Raw genomic sequence first — 12,026 nt, 5'->3', positions numbered from 1 at the left:
CTGCTGCCTTTCTCAGAGTCATTACCAAACATTTCACACCTCTGGGATCACCAGTCTCCCCTTTTCTTTTCTTTTTAATCCAAAATGTTAATGAGATTCAAAGCTCTCCTGCCATGGATTGTCATGCAAAGTGAACTCCGGGTTTACACATTCACAGTCATGGTTTCTTTCCAATTTGGGAAGAGATCTACACCTTCCCCTCTTCACCTGTCCTATCACACACCTGTTCCACACCTCTCAGCCAATCAGAGGGGAGAGGAAACTTTGTCCGGGCATGAAATAAATCTGGGTCCTCTTCAGAGAGAATCACAACACTTGACTCATCTGCGTTTCACAGCTCTTCCCTGTTAGACTGAAGAAGAAGAGAATCCCCTACGAAAACTGAAGAGTGGAGATTAAAGGAGCCTATTCAAGCTGACTTGGACTGAAGACATGACCAAAGAGACTGAGTAAGTTCTTCAAGGGTTTTGTTTTAGGTGTTTTTTAGCTATTGTAACTGCAAGTTTTTTTTCCCATTAGGTATTTTTTTGTCTTTCCACAAGACAAAAACATTTTTAGTTTGGACTTGGTATAACACAGTGAATGGGTTATTTAAGATTCCAGCCTGGAATCCCCCGTTCTTCTTTGTCAATGGTACCCCATGTGAAAGGGAGCGTTTTTCAGGAGAAAATGTGCCTATCACAGCTTGTGTGTGTGATAAATTTATCACACACACAAGCTGTGATAGGCACACACAAAGTTGGTGTTTTCTGCTGTAGTGGGTCTGCTTCTACTTGCGCTGTCACTAACCTAGGGGGCCACAGAGCACAAAAGGAGCGCAGAAAATAAGAACCTCTTCTTGAGGTGTTGGAGACAAGGGGTAATGACAGCATGCGCTGCATTGAATTACGTAATGGTGAAACCCAAGACACGAGACACCCCCCCCCCCCCCCCCCCCCCGCCCCCCTCCTATGGACCAAAGTTAAAACCAGCGCTGTCGGCTTGTTTTGGGGGAAATACGCAGAGAATAACTTGTGTTTGTTGTTTTGGGAGGCTGCTGCTGAGTGTGAGACAGGTGCACCTCTGAACAGGTGTACCGGCTTTGCTTAAGGATTTGTGGCATAGCTAAAATTTGAAAGGACACTAGTATAAACTGAGGCTCTAATCTGGCAACCAAAGATTTTGAGGTACGCAGTTTTCCATGCTCATATGTATGTAATGTATTTTTAGCTTTACAGATACTGGGCTGAATTGCATTAATCAGCAGTCATCCATTAATGCGTGTGAGAAGTCGTGGGATTTCTCCCTAAGCGTTAGTTCTGTTGCGGCTGTTCACACCTGTGGTCTTTGCCTCATGTCATCACATTTGATTAACTGTTTATCTAGGTTACACTGCAGCTATTTGTTCATTAGCCGTTTAAGACAAACTCCAAAGGGGGCTTATCCTAACAGTTCTGATGTTAACAATTCAGTGTCGATGTGAGTCTCTACAAACAAATACAATCCCCAGAACCCCAGGCTCTCTGTGTGTGTGTGTTTCCAAGTGAAATGAAAAACCAGAGCTCACCTCTGTGACAGCTGTGGGTTTCTGTTTACTGAGCAAGAAAATCTTGTCATCTCTTTTAAGATCTGAGCAAATATGAGAGTTTATATAGGACTCACAAATGTAGTTTCTCTTTCTTTCACAACACTGGAAACCAAAAAACTCTATGCGTGTGTGTGTGTGCATGTTTATGGGTGGCCCCTGGCTTTTTAAGCCTTTTTGACACCGCTACGTCTGAGAGATGTTACTCAGCACGGTGCTTTTGCAATCGAAACCCTACAGGCTACAGGACAAGTATGTGCAGTGCTCCAGGGCCATGGTAAATGTCAAATCCTGATGGCTAAGCGATCGGAAACATAGTGGGTCTGCTATTAATTAGGACTTTAAAACTAAATAGTTATAGTTTGATATTTAAAGTTGTTTCAGTGTATATTTTAATTTGAAAGTCACCCTGCTAATCTAAACCCTTTCTGGCCTGTTGTAGGACTCTGGGACTGGTCTTTCAGAGCGAGAACTTCAGCTATAACAATTACTCAAACTACGCCATGGACTCCTGGTCTTATCTGGATAACTCCATAACTGAGCCGAACCCCTCAAAATCCAGATTGCCCGAAGAGCTAACAGCCCTCTCGATGTTTTATGAACAGTGCAAGGTAAATAATGTATAAGCACTAGTTGTGTTAAACCAAAGTAGTTCATCTTGAGTAAACCTAAAGATTCATTTTAATTTCCTGACACTTATTGCATTTCCCCCTTTTTCCTATTTTTCCAGACCCCAAAAGTGAACGCTGCCTGCAGCCGCACAGGCAACGTGTGCAAAGTACCAGAGAGGTAAGACAGAGTTTCTGCAGCTGCTCCCACACACACACTTTCACTCACGCTTCACAAACCAGTCATGCCTCTGACATTGTTTCCATGTATCTATAGTCATTCATAGTCATAGTCATGTCACTCTTCACCGCACAGCTTTAAATAGTTATTTCAGTCCATTTTTTTTTTGTCATTTCTGTGACAGGTAGCATGACTCAGATACTCAATCAGTTGTCACTGAACTGAAGTTATTCGAGTAATAATACAGAAAGAGAAAGGCAGGGCTTTAGGAGGCCGTAAACTGATGAGTGGGTAATCCTCTAGTCAAACACAGTCAGAGGGATTGTTGTCTTCCTCTCAAGCTCTTCCATTCATCTACCCTTCCTTGATCATCCTCTCTGCCTTTCTTAAAGAGTTTCACAACAGGAGGACAGGTAGCTGTTTTTTCTCATTTTGGTCTTTATATTCCTACTCCTTGTTAGGTATGTGAGAAAGGCCATTGTTGGGGCTCAGTGTTGTTCCCTCAAACATTTTTATCCGAGAAACTCAAACACAGAGAAGAGGGGGAAAAAACTGGATTAAGAGACAAACAGTTCCCGCCCAGAGTCAAACCGGGCCTTTCTACAAGTTTGCAGTAGCCGTGTGTGTGTTGAGACGCAAGAGGTGCTTTTACTGACCGTTGTACGTTTACTCTGGCAGCCTTTAAGCTTCTGTAACGGTTAAGGGCACACAATAGCCAGTCACTTCAACTATGTTTGTTTCCTTGATGTGTTGTTACCTGAGTCATGATGACATCAACAAGGTGGATTTTCTGTTATAGCTAATCTTCCCCCCCCCAACTTCCCCATCCTGCCAGGAATCTGCACCAGACCAATGAGATTTCTCCACTGGACACGTCCGCTATCGCCATGAAGATTCTCTCTGAGAACCTTCCCATCCAGCCCAGCAATGTTTTGGGATCTAAGCAGATCCCGCAGATTTCCGTTCCCGCCACCTCAGAAACATACACCTCGCTGACCAGTGTTGTGGAAAATACTTATGACAAACAGGAGCTCAGCAACTTTTTTGAATTGCTGCAAAAGTGGCCAGAGAACACTGCTTTCCCTGACCCCAGCACTGAGGTAAACTTAGTACCATAATTTAAAGTTAAAGCCCTGTCTCCCATATAGTTTTAAAAGCTCTGTGCTGTTTCTTTTTTTCCTTCACTAATCCATATATCTCTGTGTGGCTATCAGAATCTTCCCTACAGCAACCCCTTCCCTGAAAACCATTCCAGCCCAGTCTACTCCCGCTCCTACACCAGTTCCCCATCTGAGAGATCCAGGAGTGAGTTCCAGTTTTCTCTTGGGGCTCCTGCAGCTTCTTCTCACAAGCCCAGCGAGCTCCCCATGGTGTATCTGAACAAGGGACAATTCTACCCCATCACTCTCCATGGGGTGGAAAGCAGCACCTGCATTACTGCCACCAAAGTCAAGGTGAGTCATCGTGACACATCATCAGGAAAGCAAGGACTGCTTTTGTTCTAAGTTATTCTCCAAGATTTGTTTTGTTTTCTGTGTGTGTCTTATGTAAAAAAAAAAAGATGACTATTGTTACATCCTTCCCTTCGGGCATTTTGTTTTTTCCATCAAGCCAAATAACACCTGAATTCTTTGCGTGCCAACAAGGCAACCCTTCCCAAATATCTGTCCCTCCCTTGGAGACAGTTCCTTTAATGACTAATACCCTGCTGACACCCTGCACACCAAGTTGGTGCATTTAAAATGACAGCATCCTGCCCTTTATAATTTATTCCTACCTCAGGGCAATGAGGCCAGAGCGCAGTACAGCTCACCTCAGCTACATTTGTCTGATGTGACACAAGCAGAACAGAAAGCAAAAAAGGAGTGGACAAGGAGAGAGGAAGGTGTGGTGCGGTTTACAGCCGTTTTCTTTGTCAAACGAATCGGAGGATAAGAATACACAAAAACACATGCTAGCTCAACACAAATAACTGGTGACAATTTGGGAGAAAGGAAGGATTTGGAGTGATGGATGACGTGCGATGAAGGAGAATTCTTAGATATGCGTGCAGGTGTAAAGAAATACGTACCAGCTAGACAAATGAATCTAATTTTCCTGCTCTTTTTGTCACCTTCCTTTCTCCACTTCAGACAGTGGTGATGGCCGTGTTTGAGAATGACAAGAGCCCAGAAATGCAGCTGCGCTTCTGGAATCACTGGCACGGACGCCAGCCAACTGTCAAGCAGAGGGTCATTGACATCGGTATGTTCTTTGCACATGGAAAGTTACCAAAAAAGTTACAAAAAAAATACTCCACTTTCTGTTGTGCCTTTCATACCGCTGTTAAAAAACCGTTTCTCTTTGTTTTTTAACAGCGGACTACAAGGAAGTGTTCAGCAATGTTAGCAATGTTGAAGAAGTGGCCTTCAATGCTCTCTCTTTTGTGTGGAACCCCAGCGAGGAGGCCAAGGTAAACAGACCGGCACAAAGATGCACCCACATCACTATCACACAAGAATGCACAGACACCTCTGACTGTAAGGCCAGTTCTATGAAAATAAAAGAACAGGTGGAAGTTTTAGAGGAAAATAGTGGAAAGGTAGAACAGGTAGGTGAAGGAGAAAAGGAGTGGCTGTGGTGGGAGTGGAGGAATCCCAGAAATGTGTTTGGCCCTAAGGCTCTTGTCACAACAACCGGCTAAAGACACGACAGCTTATGCGAGCTTCTCTGTGGCCCAAAGGCGCTGGGGTGGGGCGAACCTACTGCAAACGGCACGGAGCAGGAAGGCAGGGAACTGTCTCTAGTATATATGATCACAGGGAGAATGTGTAAAGGCCAGAAAAAAAGAAATCTGTCTACGAAACATGTCATTATGATCCTACTGGGACACATGAGCAACAAATGAAAAACATCAGTAAAAGCTGCCCGACACCATAGTGATGTATACATATAATAATCATTTCTCTTTTCCTCCAGGTGTACATTGGGATCAATTCCCTGAGCACAGATTTCTCCTCTCAGAAAGGAGTGAAAGGCCTGCCCCTGAACCTTCAGATCGACACTTACGACTTAAGCTCAGGAAACGGCCAAATGATACAGAGAGCTGCTCTCCAGGTCAAGATTTTCTGTGATAAGGTAACTCGCTTCCATTCCATTCATCTTCTTATACGAGCAAACATGCGTTAATTGAGTCAGAATGACTTATCTAATGGTGTAACTGTGTGTCGTCAGGGTGCAGAGAGGAAGATGAGAGACGAGGAGAGGAAGAGATCCAAGAGGCGAGGAAAGAACACTAATGATGGTAACAGTTAGCACTGGAAATGGCAGCACAACCTTTATAGGACCTTTTTTAATATGCTATCTGTGAAAGTCCAATCTAACATCCCTCATTGTCCTCCTTTGTTTGCAGCTAAATCTTTAGTAAGTAGCTCCATAGGCAACGAGTGCACCTTCTTCCAGACCCTGGATGACCACACCACCCAGCCAGTTCTCTTTATTCCAGAGACACACCTGTCCAGCTTACAGCGCATGGTAGGTCCTCATTTAACAACAGTGCTACCCCCACCCATCCATATCCTTGCAGGCAATAGGGCAGGCACGAGCAAGGCAGGGGAGAAAAAAAAAACTGTGGGAAAGTATGCGGTGGGAAAAGTGGGAGGGTGGGGGGATAGTGGTGCCAGAGAAAGTGAGGTGAAACACAGGCCTGAGATCCGATGAGCTAATTGGAGTCGAAACCAGACACAAGTACAAGCAGCTACAGCTGCTGACACCGAGATTAAGCTATGAGCGCTTTCACAGAAACACATGCACGCACGCACCTGGTGAGACAGCACTCACACCTTTTATGCGGCAAGACACCCTCATATCCTCTGTTTCTTCTACTCAGATACACTTGCATTAGTAGTGTGGTGAGAGTGCTGTTCAGACAGGACATTTTTCCCACGCCAGGAAGCCTAGAGGAGCATGCAATATGTTCGGATCAATAATAAGAGGGTTCATGGGTTAGATGTCATTGCTGTTAGGTCCATTATACAGCTAGTCCTGATTTTCAGTGGCTAACACAAAAGAAAAATAAAGAACAGGAAGTTGCAAAATTGCTTAACAATGTGACGCATCACAGTTTTGTATTGCATAGCTAAAGCAGAAAATATCTTTGATTTAACAGTATGATTAAGCGTAGGATGGTGCTATCAGTGTCTCTCCATCAGTGTCCACACTTCCGCTGCTCCGTTAGAGGTTATGGGAAATGCAGCACTAAAATGATGATAACATTCCTTTTCTTTTAAAGTGTTAAGCATAGACAGCTCTGGGAAGGTGGGACATTAGGCAATGCCTTTATCAGTAGAGAAGCGTCTAATCAGATCTCTGGTCTCCTCTCGGTTTCCCTGTCTCTATAGGCCACTCCCATGGACGAAGCGGAAAGGTAAGCATAGTTACGCACACACATGCACAAAAAAACATAACATTTAGCCATCACAGTCAGCATTTTCAAACAGAAGCTAAGTGGCCGCTTTTGTCTAATGCAAATGTTTGCGCTTCCAGGAGTTCTCTGAAGAGGCTGTATCCAGACAGAGAGCAGACGAGCTCCCCAACCAACAAACAAGCTCGCAAAGAAGATGCACAGAGAGGTAGATAGAAACATGCAAGTCTCATAAAAAAATCTAAGTTAAATCAAAATTGAAAAAAAGTGTCCTCTTTGGTGTTAAAAAATGTTTTTTCTTGGTTTATATTAGTTCTTCTGTACGTGAGGACAAACTCTGAAGAGGTGTTTGATGCCCTCATGCTCAACTCGCCAACGCTGTCGGGCTTGCGAGAAGCTGTAAGTATCACATGATTGCTTTAAAGACACACAAAAACACATTCCAGAGTCCTCTGACTTGAGTTTCCTGAGGTGGGGATCAAAAGCACCTTCACCTGTTTACTTCTGTATTCACTGGAACATTTGTACCATACCTTTTTGCCAAAAGTGAATATCATATTTCTTTCATCAGATCATGCTAACAGTCTTCTCGTTCCTTTACTTTCCTCAGATTTCAGAAAAGTACGGCCTGCAAAAAGAAACCATCGGGAAAATCTACAAAAAATGCAGGAGAGGGTGAGCGTCCTGTTCTTTTGTTATGACTATTGCACTGTGATTTTACAAATTACCAAAAACAACAGAGATCATTGGTGGCACTAAGAAGCTTTCTTTTCCAATCCAAACATTTTTTGAGGAATTAACCATAGTGAAAGTGAATGGTTGTCTTGGCCCTCCAACCTTTCCGAGGTTGCTGATACCCTACCTCTCACCCTGTGATATCTCAGACAGGCTCCTGTGTTGCAGACAGATGGATGACTAGTTAGTCTCACCAAGTGCACCTGTCGCCATGATTTGCATTGATTTTGGGCTTATTTTGTTGTTTTAATCTTATCTTCCCTTAAGGAAGCGCTTGTTGACAAACCGGGCGGGTAGGTTAGTTGGCTCGGCCCTGGAATGTTTTAATTGCAGCTCTTCTAAAGGAAAACTATATGACTGAAAGAAGATGAAAAGATTTTTTTAAGTCCTGCTGTTGAGTCACTGGCAATGGCTGTACTTATTTATGTTTTCATAACATTATCTCTTTGGAACATCAGAAAGCGGCATTGAAAGACGAAATTCCTGATATGATAAAGGCTTTGGATGTTTCCACTCGCTAGCTGAAGGCTGTCTGTCAGGTTTACAATTGTCACGCGTCTTTCAGCTCAATGGCGAAAGGTCATACAGGTAGCTGCGCTTTTTCCACGATGAATACGGATGCTTGTTATTTTAGATAGGAAGGGTTTACAACTAGCCGCGAAAGAATAATTAGCAGAATTTCTATGTGGCTGACAAACTGTTGATAGTCTGTGCTTTTTCTTTTTGAGACTTACTGTCAGTAGCTGAAACACCTTTGGGTAATTTTCCTGCTGCTTGCTGGAAGCAATCACTGCAGGGGGAGCAGCTAAACTAACAGGTTGGGTTACATTCTCCCTGCAGTTCCCTCCCTGTCTATTGCTCTTGTCTTCAATCAATCCTGTCCCTGCAGGCAGAATGCACGGGCCAGTGGTTAGTTCAGTCATTACAGCCTTAAAGGCTAGTGTTAGTGCTGCAGAGGAGGAGGAGGCGGAAGAACAGGGTGACCTGATTTTTAACTCCTACTGATGCAGGAGATATACCGCCTCTATGTCTTTCACTTGAGATCTTCTTCCAAACAAAAGACATGTTGTCTTTAACCCTGGCAACCTGTTTGTGTCACACCAGGGTGAAAGGTTGAGTACACTGAACACATTATTAGGCTGTTTGAACACCGCAGTTTTAGAGACGAATATGATTTTCTCTAAATAGGTTAATGGTTTTGCACCTTGTTTCTCCACAGTCCCCGGAGTAACCCTGTCTTTTTGTTTGTCTCCCCAACAGGATCTTTGTCAACATGGATGACAACATCATCCAACACTACACCAACCAGTCAGCATTCCTCATCGAGGTTTCCGAGTTGGGCAACGGTCAGTTCCAGGTTACCCTTGTTGAAGTATGAGAAGAATCAGCCACCCACTCTGCTGAAGGATGAAGAAATAAAGATGCCAGTTTGATCAATTTCTTGAAGCACTGCCTGAGCAGACAGAATGTAGGATGTGGACTTCCAAAAAGCGAGAAGAAAACTGAAGTGAAAGCAGCACCCCAGTTTTTTACTTCTGCCTAAAATGTTGTACATATCATTCTTCTTCCCCGTTCTTGTGATTGTGTTAACGTCAGAGCAATAATGCTCAGCGGCCCTTTATGTATTTAATGTAAATAGGTTTTAAGAAGACAGTGTTGTATGAGCTATCTGTGTACATATAGAATACCAGTTTCCATAAACTGCTATGTATTTCATTTTTATTGAAAGAGCTCCGTGCATGATTTGTGCACAGCATTTTTTAAGCATTTTTATAGGTTACTATTCTAGCTGCTTGCGATGTACTCATCATTTCTTCTATAAAAACACAATGGTGCGTTTTTTTCTTACTCTCAGTCTGCTGTCACTATTTTTTTTTACTGCCAAAAGTATCCTCCTCTAGGTTCCTGTTAGTTTCACAACCGAGATCACCCAACACTGGGTTGCATTCAGAACCTAAAGTCAGACATTTCCACCCTTAAAACCACACATGAGTTAGTATTGGTCATCATTTAGCCCCTAAATTGTGGACATTTCCTGACTGTATGGTGATATCACAAATTTTTTTTTTCTGGAAACACTTCAAAAACACCCTCAACCCAGCCAGAGGACTTTCACTGTGTGCATGTATATGCATGTGTAAAAACTTGTTTGTTTCTTTATACATTATGCATCATTTCAAAGCGTGCATGTATCCCTGCGTTATTTCATAATTTTACAATCAGGTTATATTGGTCAAGCATTGGCCCTTTTGTATGAAAATAAAGAAAATGCATAAGAGGTTTGGGGTCTGTTTCTGTTTTTACAGCTCTAACTGAAATAAAAAAGAGATAAATTAGCAGTGGGAAAAACAAAAGATACCACTTGTGTAGAGGAGGTGTGAATAATTACAATTAGCCTAGGAGATTAAGTGCATATTGGAAAATTCAGAAAGAGCTGATTGCTCTCTCTACACATCAAACAAAAGCATGAAACTGATTGGTCCTCTCATATTCTGAAAGCATAAATGTTAAATAGGTGTGTGTGTGTGTGTGTGTGTGTGTGTGTGTGTGTGTGTGTGTGTGTGCGTGTGTGTGTGTGTGTGTGTGTGTGTGTGTGTGTGTGTGTGTGTGTGTGTGTTATTCAGACTCCAACAGACAAAATGTGCAGAAAATAGTATATTTGCATGAGACATTGTGAGAGGTGTCAATAAAAGTGAAAAGCATTGAAAAACAAAGTTTTCACAAGACTTTGCAGTCCTGTAAAAAAAAATGAAGTACTGTCTAATTGCCTCCATAGGAATTAAGGGGTTAAGTAGCAGCTAGGTGCTGCTTTGTTTTAATTGATCATCAGGAAGTGTGAGAACCTTTGTAAAAGCAGATGTTTTGGTGGTTTGCTGGTCCAGAAGATTCAGGTGTGTGTTAACACATTGCCACAATGTGTCTGTGAAGGTTCTCAGTCATCCAGGTCATCGTAGTCAAAGGAGCTTGCAAAGAAAAGCGTCTGGACTTCTTTAAGTTGCTTGAAGATGTTTCACCTCTCATCCGAGAAGCTTCTTCAGTTCTAAGGTCAAATGGTGGAGAGTCCCAGATATAAACCTAGTGGGAGTAACCCCCCACAGAGGGACAAAAGGACCCCCTGATGATCCTCTAATTGCCTGAGCCAAGGTGTGAAACTGGGTGTGGGTCCCAGTCCGCCAGAGTTTCGGGTGTGTTCATTGTGAAACCTGGCCCCACCTTATCATGCGAATTCCTGAGGTCAGATGGCCCAGGATGTGAGTGGGCGTTAAGGCGTCTGGGAAGGGAACTCAAAACTGAATTATAGATGGCAAAGAGTTGGTGTCGTAAACCCCCGCCTCTGTTCAAAGATGGTCGCTCACAGTGGACATAGATGGCTTCTTTCACTCCTCTTTCAAACCATCTGTCCTCTCTGTCCAAAATGTGAACATTGGCATCCTCAAAAGAGTGTCCTTTATCCTTAAGATGCAGATGGACTGCTGAGTCTTGTCCTGTGGAGGTGGCTCTTCTGTGTTGTGCCATGCGCTTGTGAAGTGGCTGTTTGGTCTCTCCAATGTAGAGGTCTGAGCATTCCTCGCTGCACTGTACAGCATACACCACATTGTTAAGTTTGTGTTTAGGAGTTTTGTCTTTCGGGTGAATTGCCACAATGTTCTCAGGGATGGATGTCCTTGCAAATTCACCCAAAAGTCAGGTCGTGCAATGCTAAAAAAAAAATACATCTTAGGTTTACAATGTTGCATATGAACAACAAGATGTCTGGATCAAAGTCCTTAGGAAAGGAGATGTGAAAGCATGATAAACAGAGGCAGGAAGCACAGGAAGCACCTCATACCAACTGTCCAACAGTAGAGCACAGTGGTGGAGGTATGAAGAATTGTTTTGCAATTGTTTAACAGCCTTTTACTCGGACCGAGGCAGCTTGGAGTCTACACTAGAATCAAGTATGTGATCATCGGTCCAACAGCTAATTTTAAAGCTAAAACTGGGTCATACAACATGACAGTGATCCCAGGAACAACAGAATGTCTGGACCTCAACCCAATTGAAATGCTGTGGCAGGACCTTGAGAGTAAAGGTCATACAGAAAGCAATGTTGCTGTAGGTGCTTCTGTCAATTAACAATCATTGGATGTACTTTTTTCACACAAACTGAAAGAGTTATAGATCTGGCATGTGACGGAACTTCTTTGTCCTGAGGCTTTATTGGGGTTGCAGCTGTATGCATCTCTTTTTGACATTAAAACTCTAACAATCAAGACATTTCTAGGTTTGTAGTAGTTTCCAATGCATCTCCACAAACTGTGACTTTTTAGTGGCTCACACCTTTCCATGTTCAAAGTGTATCCAGCCAAAGACACCTACAGGTTAAACTACCCTTTGACCACTATGACTGCCTTCTCTTCCCTTTTGCAGTGCCTGTCTTGCAGTGTTTACTTCATGTTTCAGCCAATCAAAATGTGGCATGAAGGAAAAAGGATAAAAATGCTCTGCAGTCCCACATAAATTGGGACACCTGCCAGTGTGGGAGTGATTGTGCAA

General features: G+C 43.1%; 1 protein-coding gene across 1 annotated transcript; it reads left to right on the top strand.

The window, feature by feature from the left end:
- The first annotated feature begins 309 nt into the window (after nt 1–309).
- On the top strand, nt 310–9,768 carry grhl3 (grainyhead-like transcription factor 3). Its single transcript, XM_086275387.1, has 15 exons — nt 310–449; nt 2,007–2,175; nt 2,295–2,353; nt 3,189–3,453; nt 3,568–3,807; nt 4,486–4,597; nt 4,711–4,805; nt 5,312–5,470; nt 5,567–5,636; nt 5,745–5,866; nt 6,733–6,758; nt 6,878–6,963; nt 7,069–7,154; nt 7,366–7,430; nt 8,751–9,768. Exons 1-15 carry the CDS (start codon nt 433–435, stop codon nt 8,866–8,868), a joined length of 1,689 nt encoding a protein of 562 aa, XP_086131513.1. The 5' UTR covers nt 310–432; the 3' UTR covers nt 8,869–9,768.
- The last annotated feature ends 2,258 nt before the right edge of the window (nt 9,769–12,026 follow it).

Source organism: Aulonocara sp. 'chitande type north' Nkhata Bay, linkage group LG19 (genome assembly GCF_057382095.1).
Source record: "Aulonocara sp. 'chitande type north' Nkhata Bay isolate Kocher_YH1m ecotype deep benthic linkage group LG19, A_spYH_male_GT1.1, whole genome shotgun sequence".
Lineage (NCBI taxonomy): Eukaryota > Metazoa > Chordata > Actinopteri > Cichliformes > Cichlidae > Aulonocara > Aulonocara sp. 'chitande type north' Nkhata Bay.
Note: the sequence above shows the minus strand (reverse complement) of the source record. Positions and strands in the feature narration are given on the sequence as shown.

Excerpts from the sequence above, each read along its gene's own strand:
- grhl3 (XM_086275387.1), top strand. Across the intron at positions 5,471-5,566 it reads TCAAGATTTTCTGTGATAAG|GGTGCAGAGAGGAAGATGAG; the intron begins GTAACTCGCTTC and ends GTGTGTCGTCAG. Across the intron at positions 5,637-5,744 it reads AGGAAAGAACACTAATGATG|CTAAATCTTTAGTAAGTAGC; the intron begins GTAACAGTTAGC and ends CTTTGTTTGCAG.